Source organism: Xiphophorus couchianus, chromosome 16 (assembly GCF_001444195.1).
Source record: "Xiphophorus couchianus chromosome 16, X_couchianus-1.0, whole genome shotgun sequence".
In the NCBI taxonomy this organism is placed as follows: Eukaryota; Metazoa; Chordata; class Actinopteri; order Cyprinodontiformes; family Poeciliidae; genus Xiphophorus; species Xiphophorus couchianus.
The window spans coordinates 15,348,483-15,361,727 of NC_040243.1; the positions used below are offsets into that span (position 1 = coordinate 15,348,483).

Below are 13,245 nucleotides of genomic sequence, written 5' to 3' on the forward strand. Positions count from 1 at the left end.
ATTACAGGGAAATGCTTCCATGATTATTTTCTGTTGGCCCCTTGACACAAGATTGGCAGCAGCACACTGCGACTCCCTCCCAGCAACAGCGTCACAGATATAGGCCGTCTGCCACGGGGTCCACAGCCAATCGAGGACACAAACTCTGCCAGATCGCTACAGCAACCAATAGTAAACCTTTGTGTTCCTGGTGTAATCCCTCCGAGAAACAGATTCCAATGAACCCACAATGTGCACAAAGGCAAAGACAAGCCTAAAGTGGAAACTCAAATGAAATTTGCACACAGACCAACTTGTGCATCTCTACATTAAAACAAAACATTTGTTTTAGGTTTTTGTAAAGTCACAATTGTTATTTTGCTTCCTCGTAACGGTGCCAAAAAAAGAAAATCTCGGATTTAAAACTGCATAATTTCTGTGTTGGAAATTGAATCATACAAAGCTGAATGTAGAACTTTTTCTCCATCTTGTGGACAATTCGTTCAGTACAGAAAACATTGATAGAATATAGCACACTGTAGTATCATTCATTTTATTTATCTTCAAAAGCATTTACATCTCACACCAAATACATAAGAGAAATACAATAATTCTCCAAAAATATTTGCTATAAACTAGAACAAAGAACACAAGAGAAAATAAAAAAGCAAAACAAAACAAAACAAAAAAAAAAATAATGAGCCACTCTATGCACACCAAACAAACAGAAAACAATGTAAAAATGTATCCATCCAATAAAAGAAAAACTGTCTTCTGGTTGTCATTATTTTGTCTGAAAGTAGAAGAAAAGAAAATCTGTCAACATGAAAGTGATTAACATTCTAATTCAAAATTATACTCAGTGAAGTACCTGCAGCAACACTATAGCTGATTCTTACCTTAACGATGAGGACAACAAGAGAAAATATGATGGTGAAGAGGAAAAAGCAGAGGAAGGTTAATGCCATAGACCAGGTTTCCTTCAATGCATCTTGACTCACATCAATGTCCTTGATAGTATCAAAGAAGTTACAGTTCTCCAGTGTGTCTGTAGAAAATGTAGTTTAATTATTTATAAGCTTATGATGACTTTAGTGGAAAAAAAGTAAATTAAAAATAAATCTGACTCACAGTGGTAAACACTAACTCTTTAACACTCAAGAAAAATGTAGCTCACATACCTGGTTTGGATATGTTTACTGAGATGGTGGCGCCTTCATGTGTCACCCGACAGGTGATAATCACGCCAGGTAAGGTGTCAACTGGTGCAAGGCGAAGGCGACTGAGAATTCTGAATTTCCTATCTGGGCCTACGTAGGGCTCGGTTATGTTGTAGTCCGACAGCTCTGTGGTTTCACTGCGGAACCAAGTGATATTGATGGATTTTGGGTTGAAGCCCGAGACCAGACACATGAGTTCGTTCTCTCCCTGGAGCAAGACGGCTGAGGGTTTGGTGTATCTCACAGTGGCTGAGGAAATAAGTTATTTGTTTAGAGAGTACTGTAGAAGAAAATAAGATTTCTGAAAACTGATTGTTAGCTTACCAAACACGTCACTTATGTTGGTTTCAAATGGAGACTCAGAGGATTCATGTCTGACAACACAAGAGTAAGTTGAGTTATTGTTCTCAGCCTTAGTTATATTTAGTCTGCTCCTCATTGAAAAATAGCGTCTTCCCGGTTCTTTCCATGAAGGACTGTTAATATAGAGAGATGCTGGGAGTTGTTGGCCATTTTCTCTCCACTGAACAATGACGTCAGATGGAAAAAATGCTGAAACTAAGCAAGTAAGAATGACGCTGTCAGATGTATACAGCTCATCAAAAGTTGGTTCCAATATCCTCAGAACTGGCTGATACAGATCTGGAAACACCAACACAAAACAAAAGGAAAGAAATGGTAAATTACATTTAAGATAACATTTGTAAATAGTCCTTAGAGTGCTTGTAATACCTGTACTTTTGCTGATATAGTCTTCATAACTTTGGTTGGAACACAGATGTCTTCCCACACAAGACACTTGCTTATTTGAATGCCAGTCCTCTGCTGACACATAGAGGGAGCTGTGTAGAGTTTCCGTTCCGTTGTTGTGACTCACAGGTTTTTCCATATTGATATTACTTGGGAAAGCTCGCTGATCACCTACTTTCCAGATTATGGAGAAATCAGAAAGACTAGTCCCAACAAAAAGACATGTAACAGTCACCTGTCCCCTCTTTTGGAGTTCCTCCAGTTTAGGTCTCTGAATATAGACGCCAACCATATGAGAAGACGTTGGCATAACTAAGGGAGAAAATAAATCCTTGATAAAGCAGGTGATCCATATTTAAAACTAGAAAACTACATGGACAGATTTAGTTAGAATTTTACCTGAACAGATACTGATATTCTTTTTGACATTTTTCCTTAGAGAACTGTCAGACACTTCACATGTAAATACCATTCCTCTTTTCCACTCTGCATGACCAACATGCAGTTGACTCATCACAACAACATGACCTTTGTTATTCATACTGATGTCTGAATTTGATGAGTTTATTTCCTTTGACCTGTTAAACCATTTGATTTGTGGGTCAAAGCCCCATCCGGAACACACTAGTGTTTGTTGCTCAGGTCCTTCACTGGGAGCAGGATGAACTTCCATTGAGGGTTCCACTAATATATTTGGAGAAAAGAAATTTAAACAGATAAGAAAACAGATAAAAAAATGCCACTACGTAGCAATACATTTTCCAAGAAAATACAAACAAACTCTCACCAAAAATTTTGCTCATCAAATTTGACTTGAAGGGACTGCTGGAGAAGCCTTGGTTCACTGTGCACGAGACATCTGTGTCGATTTTCCAGGACTCTCTAGGAACAGAGAAACGTCTACTGACTGAATGAGGGCCGGATCCTTCAGGAAGATCAATATAATATTTTTGCGAAGCATCAGTTCCATTCACTTGAAATGTGACATAGAGGTCCTGTGAGGAGAGCTGTGACACGTCACACTGGAAAACGGCACTTTCTCTCTTCAGCAGCTCTGACAAGGACCTTCTGATCTCCACCTTTGGACGTCCAACTGAAGGCCCTGGATCATAAAAAGTAAAGGCAAAGTAATATGTAATCCCTGTGTTTCTCGAACATTCTGTGAAGTGCAATATTTAATGTGTAGGGCTGCTTCACCTGCTACATTTACTGTCTTTTCAGTGGGTGAAAAACACCTATGTTCTGCTCTACACGTTATGGTCTTCAGTTGCCTCCACTTTCCTGAAGGGATTGTCACATCAGTGGCTAAATGAGTGATGTTTTGAAATCGAGTCTTTGTAAATTCTTCCTGAATACTCCCATCCATCAGCCAGGTAACTTTGACATCAAAAGCAGTGTGAACCAAACATGTAACTTTCACAGGTGCTGTCGTCACAGTCTTAAAGTTTGGAATGTTCAATTCAATGTTTGGAGTTGGGCTTGAACAAGCTGAAAGGGAGAAACACAAGAAAAAAAATATGACTAAGAATAATCATTTACAAGGACAAAGTCATGGTGATGGTTTAGGCATTATGTCATGTTTAAGCCATTCTGTTCAGATACAGTTTTCCAAGATACAAAGGAAAGGAATTGGACTTGGATTCATCAACAACAGCATTATCTTATTCAGGAATAACAATACTTTGTATCCTTGGGCAGACATAGAGTAGTTTTTTGATCAGTTGAGATGTAAAACTTCACACAACATGTAGAACTACACAACTTTAACACATAATCAACTTTTGACTACAGGTTATTTCAAATACAATAACTTATATCATCAACAGAAGCATGGATATGCCATGGATCCCTAGTTTTAACTACTGAGGCAAACATAAACACAGAGGTGGATAAAATGGGACTTCATGGTGGCAAAGATGTTGAAAATTGTCCCCTTGCAGCATGATGGCCTTAACTGGCCTTTAAGCATAGGATTTTCGTGTTCTTTCCATGTATTTATGGGTTCTCTCTGAGTACTCTCCCTGGGTATTCTGACTTGAGTGTGTGCATGAATAGAAATGGATCCTGCCTGTCATTATGCTGCTCTGTGATGGATCTGTTCAGAGTGAGTTACATTTCTCACCCAATAGACCAGTTCACCCTCCCTTCCACCCATCACATAACCATGCATGGATGACCTAGCCCAGCCATAGATGGATTTTTGGATGGAAGTGTATAGGTAAACACTGATCTCAATAACAACTAGTCACTCATTTAAACGTTTTTGACACCTGGGACCAAATTACAAGTGAATGAAGAAGAAGCTGTCACCGATCATGTCCACTCTTTCGACAATACCAATTTCTACATACCAGATATAATAAGCAACTGCTTTGTAAAAATTGATTGATGTGGCAGTCCAAAACTGAAGTCTACCGAAACAATTTTTTTTTAAAATCTCACAAAACACCCAGCCCAAAACTGTGCATCAACAGAAAATTTCAGATTGAACAGCACAGGTCCCTCCAAGTTCAGAAGGTAAATGCAAGAAACACAAACAGATTCTGGAGGGCCAGAAAATCCTCAATCAGTGGAAAGCAAAAGAGCAGGAGATTAATGGCCAATTCCTCAGTGAACTACAGGGGAGACATTAATATATTTTTAACATGATTGGACTACATTTACAGCTGAAAAACAAGGTCAAAGGGAGATAAAAATGAACTTGAAATGAATACTGTACTAAAATACTTTCAGCTTTTTAAGGTAGGTTTAGACATCACCTGAGAAGATAAATTGTATGTCACTCTATTATCAAATATTTGCTTGTATGTAGTTCTCCAGTTTACCTGAGCAGACACTGATTTCCTTTCTGACCACTTCATTTAGAGATTTGTCAGACACTTCACATGTGAAGACCTCTCCTGATTTCCACTGTGTCTGAACAACCTGCAGTTGACTTGTCGCGGCAACACGTCCATTCGCATCCATGCTGATGTCATGAATTGATGTGAATATTTCCTCGACGCCATTAAGCCATTTAATTTCTGGGTCGAAGCCCCATCCGGAACACAAGAGCGTTTGTGGATCTGATGCTGTACTTGGGGCCAGCAGGAGTTCCACAGATGGTTTCACTAAAACGTTGTTGACAAAAATACACAGATTTTTTTAACATCCTTAGAAAATACAGTATATACATGTAATTGAATAAAAGCTCTTATTAGAAAGCAATGCAATAAACTGTAAACAACTCTTACCAAAAATTCTGCTCATTAAATTTGACTTGAAGGGACTGCTGGAGAAGCCTTGGTTCACTGTGCACGAGACATCTGTGTCAATTTTCCAGGACTCTCTAGGAACAGAGAAACGTCTACTGACTGAATGAGGGCCGGATCCTTCAGGAAGATCAATATAATATTTTTGCGAAGCATCAGTTCCATTCACTTGAAATGTGACATAGAAGTCCTGTGGGGAGAGCTGTGACACGTCACACTGGAAAACGGCACTTTCTCTCTTCAGTAGCTCTGACAAGGACCTTCTGATCTCCACCTTTGGACGTCCAACTGAAGGCCCTGGATCATAAGAGGTAAAAAATAAAAGTATGGTGAAATACAGTGTCACCAAAACATCTGATATGCACTCATGTTTTGGTGTACTGGTTTGAAGAGTTTATAAAAAGCATAACACAACATAACACACCAAAATGTTACAGCCCATTTCAGAGATCATGTCACGTTTTAAGAACTTTGAAGACAGTTCTTTAGTATTCGTATTATCGTATCATTTTTACCTGAAATACTTATGGTCTTCATAGCTGTGAAGCAACGATGTTCAGCTTTACACTGAATTTTTTTCGTTTTTGCCCATGTCTCCAATGGAACCTTCAGTGTAGTGCTTACGAATGTTTCATTTCTACGCACTTGGCTTTGATCCCCTACTGGAACCCTGTCCATTTCCCAGGTCAGTTTGGCATTAAGCACGGTGGAAATGGAACACTTTGCTTCCACTTCAGACTCTGTCATCACTTTCATGAAGTTTGGGGTCTCCATGTAAATGGGAGGAGTGTATTTTCCATAGACTGCAAAGAAAAAAAATTAAACACTTACTCTACAGGTCAATATATTTTGACTTTACTATTTGATATGTGACAATGCCTGTATAGACTTACTCTGACAAATGTTTATTGTTTCTGTCAAATCTTTGGCTTTGTGAGTAGACTTGCACTTAAACGTTGATCCTTTTATCCATTCTTCCTTGTCTGGAGTAATCTCGGTGGTTCGACTGTAGGTTGTGTTCTCCTCATTTGCACTTATAAAATTTCTCACATTTTGATTGCTTGTTAGAAGCTGGTCCTCCTTGTACCACTGCACAGTTATGTCCTTGGGAAAATAGTCGCTCAAAGCACAGATAAGTCTGACATCTGAAATCTTGACTTCTCCATCCCAAACAGGGTACAAGGTCATTTTTGGGGGGATCAGCCGTAAAGCTGTGGAAGAGAGGAGATTGCATGGCATCGTGAAGGTAAGCAGGGGTTCTTTAAAGATTAAATCTGATTCAAGTTAATCCATACATACCTTCATGCTGTGGTCTTTAACTAACAACCAACATTAACTAATAACCAACTTTGAATTTCAGGTGCAGTTTGCTTTTATTTACACTAGATGGCAAAGTTTTATATTCCACATTGTACAAAAAGAAATAAAAAAAATGCAAAAAAGAGTTAAAAGTCTGTTGAACAGATGTTGAGCTCGACAGAGCAGAGCGACCAGGGCATGCAACGAGCGGAAGGCTTGTGTAACACCCAGGTCCAAAACGGGGACCGAAAAGCAGAAGTGAAACAGAGCAGAGAGCAACAGAGCGGCACAGACAGCAGGTGTGAGGCGCATCTATGCCAGTAAGAAAAACAGAGAACACATTTAAATATCTCAGGTTGCTTTACATAAGATATCACACAGACAATCTCTCATGACTTTGCCAAAGATTTTGGTTTGCAAGTCCAGTAATAACAGACCGAAAAAAGCAACCATGCAGCAAAATGTGCTAATTTACGTACAGAGTTGAACATGGGTCATTGCTTCCAGGTGCTGGTGGTTTGATGAGAACAACGTCAAGCAAAAAATGCACAACTTGAGAACAGTGTTAAAATATTGTAAAGAAATAAAAAGAGTAAAACAGTTTTCCTCTTTCAAAACTGTATCGCTCCAAATATTATATGAAGATGGATTTGGAATGATTGACAAATATCATTTGCAATTACTTACATGATATAGAAAGAATAGGAACAATTCTGAAAAAAATATGTTTTTGTATTTTTTTTAATCTATTCAATGTCCTTTTTATGTACTTCTTGTTTCATTTGACCTGTAAAGGAAAAAAAGAAAGAAAAACATACATTAAAAATGGTATTATTCCTCCTTATGACTGTGTTGCTGATATAATTTATCAACATTTACGGACATAATGAATATAATAATACTCTGCTGAACTGTTTTGTTCTTTATGGACTCTCCACTGCTAGCAATACAAAGCTCATTCAGACCAAAAGTGCTAATTATCTTTGTAACAAATTAATCATATCTTAAAGTGGTTTCAGAAGAATTTCTATACATTTAAAATAAAAATGAGAAAATTATTTATTTTATTCCTCTTTGTGAAAATAAAACAACACATTACACCTTTCATACAATATTTGGAGAAGCTACAAAAGCTCTCTTTATGTGTTTTCAATTTTAAACTGAATATTTTAATGCATTTAGCTGCTTTTATTGTAATGCCAAATACACCAAAGATTGCTAATTGTTTTCTTTTTAAGACACCTTTTGTTGTTATGATCATGCGGTGTGAAAATATTGTTTTGTTTTTAGAATGTTAAAGTAATTAGATTAGCAATATATAGAAAAAACTGAGGCAGGTTTTTTGATTATTTAATCATAAGTATTATTTTTAGCTAAATAAAATGAATAAAAGAATGAGCTAATTTTATTATTCTTTTTATTGTACAATTGTTAGTCCAGTGTGGAAAAGTTTTAATTCTTATTTTCATTGCACTATAAATATTTTTCTTGAAAGATATGAGCAGAAAATATAAAAAATTTTTCTCAGAGAACCTGACCAACTCTGGTTATAATCATGTTTTTTTGTTGTTAATAGCGACAATACACAAAGGTATATAAATAAATAGTTGGTGGATTTGTGCCTCATCGGTCACTGATGTTATTCAATAAAGAAATATATTTTTTAAGTCATCACAATTAAATGAACAGGTTTATCAGCTAATGAATTTTCTCTCTGTTTTAATTTAACTATGTTATTAATTTTAGAACCTGAAATGGAAAAAAAAAAATGTTTGAGAGATACTTAAACTGATTCCACCAAAGTGTTGAAGTGTCCCTTTTAGAGTAATATCTAGAATCTATAAACTCTATAAACTAGAATGGCGATTATTGTGATCTAGTGCAACGAAAAGCAGCTGAAATGTTTGATTTTGAAGGATTCTGACAAAATTTTGCATATTTCAATGGAGAATGACATTTTCTGCATTATGGAAAACAATTTTATTTTGGAAATTTCTATGTAGATTCTTTATTTCACCTGTTTTGATGCTATACTTTAGAAACTCCAGCTGCTGGAAAAAATGTTTCTCTGAGAAACCCAATTGTCTCCTAGAGTATCAATAATAATAACAATGGGTATGCATTTTACATAAAGTACTTTACATTTGGGAACAATCTCAGAGTTACATAACAGTTCCACATACTCTTCATCTTGCTCAAATTTATAGGCCAAAGAATTATTTTTATATGTCAATATCTGCCTAATTCATAATCCGATTATAATCAAATGTGCAATTTAAATATGAAGAACACCATTAGGGTTAATAAACATACGTATATTCTTCTGGTAGATTTCAATATTCATTTAAAACAGCTGAAGCATTTAGCATTGCAACTAAAAAAGCAATAGGTAGAAAATGGTTAAAGAATGAACTCCTGGGTATTGGTACGAAACTGTTTTACAAAATGATTGTCAGGCATGAAAATAGTAATTACGTTTTTATAACTCTAGAAGACACAAGACAAAGAACTCTGAATTAGGTAAAAAAAAAAGCATTTTAACATTATGTTGTGTGTATGTACTATAGTACAAAAGAAAATGACAAAAAATGCCTTGTTTTAGATTTCACTGCATCATAAATACATGCCAGTTATAAAACCTTTCTTCAAGGGTGTGACTACTTGCTCCTCCAAAACCTTTGCTCATATCTGCTGTAGTGCAGTGCTTATCATTTCGCAAATACACATTTGGTTTTAAGTTCCTAATCTCAGTAATTCCAAATTTGTGCCCACACCAATTTGTTGTGTTACCTTAAATGCAGTGGTCCCGATGGAGAAGACCAGAGTGAGGAGGAAGAGAAGGATGAAGGTGATGGCCGTGTTAGTCATGTCATCTTCTTTGGTTCCACTTGAGTCAATCATGACGTCTGGTTGTACTGCACAGTTTGAAATTAGTGTATTTTTCAGTAGTGTGAGATAATGATCCATATTTTCTTTTACAATTAGTTTACAAAAAATATAAAGACTTCCAGAAAAGATAGGTTACAATTAACTATGCATTTTTTTCTGTCCCTTTCAATTTTTTTTCTAGTTTTCCGTGTCTTTATCTATATAAAAAGTGCTACAGTAATCTGATTAATTTTAGTATGATACTGACTTGCTTGTGAAAGACCCTGTCATCAGAGTTTAAGAGTCATCAAGACTTTTTTTGGGGTGCAGAACCCAGTAGATGAAACAGTCACATAAAGACACATCACAGAAACACAGTCAGCTCTACTTTTGCAAATGAAATGAGCAAAATCTAAATTCAATACCTGATGTTATTGAGGTGATAGTATTGTAAGTACTATGACATTTGAAATTCTTCTATATTATTATTGCACAACTATTTGAAATCTAAATATGTAGAACTCAAATGATATGTTATTTGGGTTGCATCAGGACAAAACTCACGTAAAACGTGACATGAACATTCAGTTTCAACACCAGATCAAGTACACACAAAGTGCAAGCGACAAACATCAACACAGTTGGCGAGTATTTTTTTTTTTTATTTTCATTTTAAATTTGCACTAAAAACACACAAACAATTTAAAATCACAAGCAACAGACGTCAAACAAGAAAGGAAAAAAAAAAACCAACAAGACGCATAGACACATCTACTAGGCCTTGCACGTTTCAGGGAGGTTCATGCTAAGGTTGACAACATTAGTTTTTTCAAAGGTTCTGGATCCAATGGATCTGACAATCGTTCTGCTTGACTTTGCCACTGACTCATGATGAACAGCACAGCTATACACCACATCTTTCTTAGCCCATTGCTCTTGTGTGAGGATCAACTGGCTGTAAACAGAGAATAATCCATTGTTTTCCAAGGGTTCTGTGGTACTGAACTGATATTTTGTGCCTGCCTTTTCATCATCGACAAGCCAGTCCACATAAATCTCCCGAGGAGAGAAGTCTTTCACATAGCAAGTCAGAACCACTGTATTTTCTCTAGTTTGTTCTAAGGGAGGCAACATAAACACCGATGGCCTCTTAGAAGCTTGTCCTGTAGGCATGAGAGAACAGTTAGGGTCACAAATGAATTACCACATAATCTGACGGAAACATCTATTGTTCACAGGAAGATATCCCTCACAAAGTGTTTTCTGTCATGAGAAGCAGAAGTAAATGCAGGTAAAGGATGAATTCTGAACAGTTTTCTTACCATTGTTTCTTTGGTACTCTCTCTTCACTGTATCAATCCACTCAGAGCTGTGGACTTCACAGACACGCTTGAGCCCCTTGCTCCATTCATCAAAGGTGATTTCAATTTTAGCTTGATGTACATTGGATCCTATATCCTCTTGTGTGGACACCACTTCTACGTCGTCCTCGTCCAACCAAATGACCTTCTCAAATCCCCCCTTTTTTTCGGTGACTTCACATATCAGGGTTCCTTTTCCATTCAAAAAGATGTCCTTGTTTGTGGGGGGTATGATTCTTATATCCATATCTTCGCTACACCCTTCAGTAACTAAAAAGAAAAAAAAAATTATAAAAAAATTAAACAGATTGGTAGGATCAATTTGGTGAGTAGGTATAATGAAAAAAAAACTACCATTGTACTCACCAACTGAACACTGCTTGTGGGACACAGTAGAATTCAGATAGACTGGATTTCTTTCGCCTTTTCCCTTAAATAAACATGTTAATTTTGAGCCTTCAGGCACTTCCCTGGATGGCAGTGTGAGCAGACTTGCAACACTGAACAGGATGGTTCCATTCGTGTCATTTCTTCCCTGAGACGATGTGATGACCTCATCTATTGTGCCGGTGATTACTTGCTCATCTTTCAACCATTTGATCTCATATGTATTTGGAGAAAAATCTTTGGCAAAGCAGGAGAAGTAAGCCTCCTCTTTTGTCTCATCCACAGAGGAACACACTTTAAGAGTCGGAAGCTCAAAAACTTCGTCTGAAAGACAAACAGATACACATATATGTTTGCAGAAGCAAGGACAAAATCTATATATATGCAGAAGCCCTGGGAAACAATATGAGGCTTGCTTCATGTGATCAGGCCTGATGTATCTTTAACTGGTTCCAACAACATAATCATTTTAAGACATTCATTATATGAGCACAGCAGTAAGTTGTTCTTTGTCATTCAAGAGGGAAATACATCTATCCAAAATTGGCATTAAAGAACGCCAACACTCACTTCTGCATATACATTGACTGGCAAGCACAAAGTAATAGGGTTTACAACGAGGTTATTAATGAACAAACAGAAAAACAGACACAGGCAGAAGTCGGCAAACAAGAAGTATTGTTCAGGCACAAAAAAACAGAAGATGCAGAAGTAGTCTATGAAATGAAGAGAAAAGGTATTAGTGATGCTGAAAATACTATTGAATTTACCCTCTTGTTCCACCTGGTAAATCCTGCTAGATATCAATAAAGATATAAATAATATGCCCCATTTAAGCAATTATAAAATCAAACTTCCATTGTTATGAATTTAAACCAAGAAAGACTTTCCAATTATTAAGAAAATAATTAAATATACCTTCACCAGAAATATGTCCCGTATACTTTAGCTGTTAATTTTTTTTATTTTTTTATTTTATCTTACATTTACTGATGCTTACTCATGTTGGAACTGATGGGAGGTCTGACACGAGTGGTTCTTTAAATTAATGCAAATAATTCTAGTTAAAGGTCTACAATAACTAATAAAACACCAGTTACAGGGTCCTACAATTCTTAGGACATAATAAATATATTTTTTAATTTAAGAAATTTGAACTATGGCATACAAGGCAACTAAATGCAATTTTAAAAAATACTAAAAAGGAAAGATTTATAACTTTGCATTAATCTTACTTCTTTTGGTGATTGAAGCATGTCGTTGTCCTGCACCGTGATTTGCAATGCATTTGAAGGATTTTCTTGCTTCCCAGTCCTGTCTTTTGACTTGAACCTGACTGATTCCCATGTATTCATTGCCTTTCTGGATTGAAGGGTACTGGATGACATTGTTCAAAGCAGTACTGCCTTGTTCCCACGAGAAGGTGATGGTGGAGGGGTTGAAACCGGTGGCAAGGCAGCCGAGGGTGACCAGGTCACTACCACCAGAACCACATGGAGCCAGAGGAAACACAGTGGGAGCACTCTGAGTGGCTGAAAATGACAAAAAACAAGAGCACTTTTAAAACAACAATATATAAATTAAATAACATAACAACATAACTTAAGAAAAACAGATCTTCACAGAGTTCAATCTGTCTTTTCTTGCTCTAAATCCTATTTTAAAAACTTCAGTTACACATTTCATTTAAAGAAAAGATGCCAGTGCATACAAAGCCACAAACTTTAAATATGAGACATCCATGCAAAACCTAATTTAAAATTTTATCTCATTTTAACAGATAACATAAATATAGGTACACCAGTCTTACCTGACGAAACTTAGCAATACGCATTTTCTTCATAAATCAAAAGCAACATTGTAAGACATTGTTCAATTAATTTGTATTGTTAACAAAATCATTTATCTCACCATTTCACCAAATCCAAATAAGGAACCAAAGAACATGCTCACGTTAATTTCAAGAAAATTAAAAAACAACCAAAACATTTGCAGAGTTTAACCAATTCAAAATCCACCTTACTTACAATTGTAAAACTTTATTCCTTACCCACGATTCAACAAGCAACTTGTCACATTTGAAAAAAGTCTATTTGACCTCAGTTTTGATGATCATGAAAATCTCAAATA

General features: G+C 36.3%; 1 protein-coding gene across 6 annotated transcripts in view; it reads right to left on the reverse strand.

The window, feature by feature from the left end:
• Nucleotides 1-516: 516 nt before the first annotated feature.
• Nucleotides 517-13,245, reverse strand: part of LOC114159458 (uncharacterized) — a 259,878-nt gene continuing 247,149 nt past the window's right edge. For all 6 annotated transcript variants that reach the window (XM_028041437.1, XM_028041434.1, XM_028041436.1 and 3 more), the window contains 13 exons: nt 12,351-12,647; nt 6,094-6,411; nt 5,716-6,003; nt 5,183-5,497; nt 4,775-5,059; nt 3,147-3,437; nt 2,737-3,051; nt 2,349-2,633; nt 1,932-2,261; nt 1,524-1,841; nt 1,161-1,448; nt 879-1,027; nt 517-772 (listed from right to left, as the gene is read on the reverse strand). In XM_028041437.1, coding sequence (XP_027897238.1) covers nt 764-772; nt 879-1,027; nt 1,161-1,448; nt 1,524-1,841; nt 1,932-2,261; nt 2,349-2,633; nt 2,737-3,051; nt 3,147-3,437; nt 4,775-5,059; nt 5,183-5,497; nt 5,716-6,003; nt 6,094-6,411; nt 12,351-12,647 — 3,488 coding nt within the window. In that variant the 3' untranslated portion in view covers nt 517-763. The remainder of the gene's footprint in view (nt 773-878; nt 1,028-1,160; nt 1,449-1,523; nt 1,842-1,931; nt 2,262-2,348; nt 2,634-2,736; nt 3,052-3,146; nt 3,438-4,774; nt 5,060-5,182; nt 5,498-5,715; nt 6,004-6,093; nt 6,412-12,350; nt 12,648-13,245) is intronic.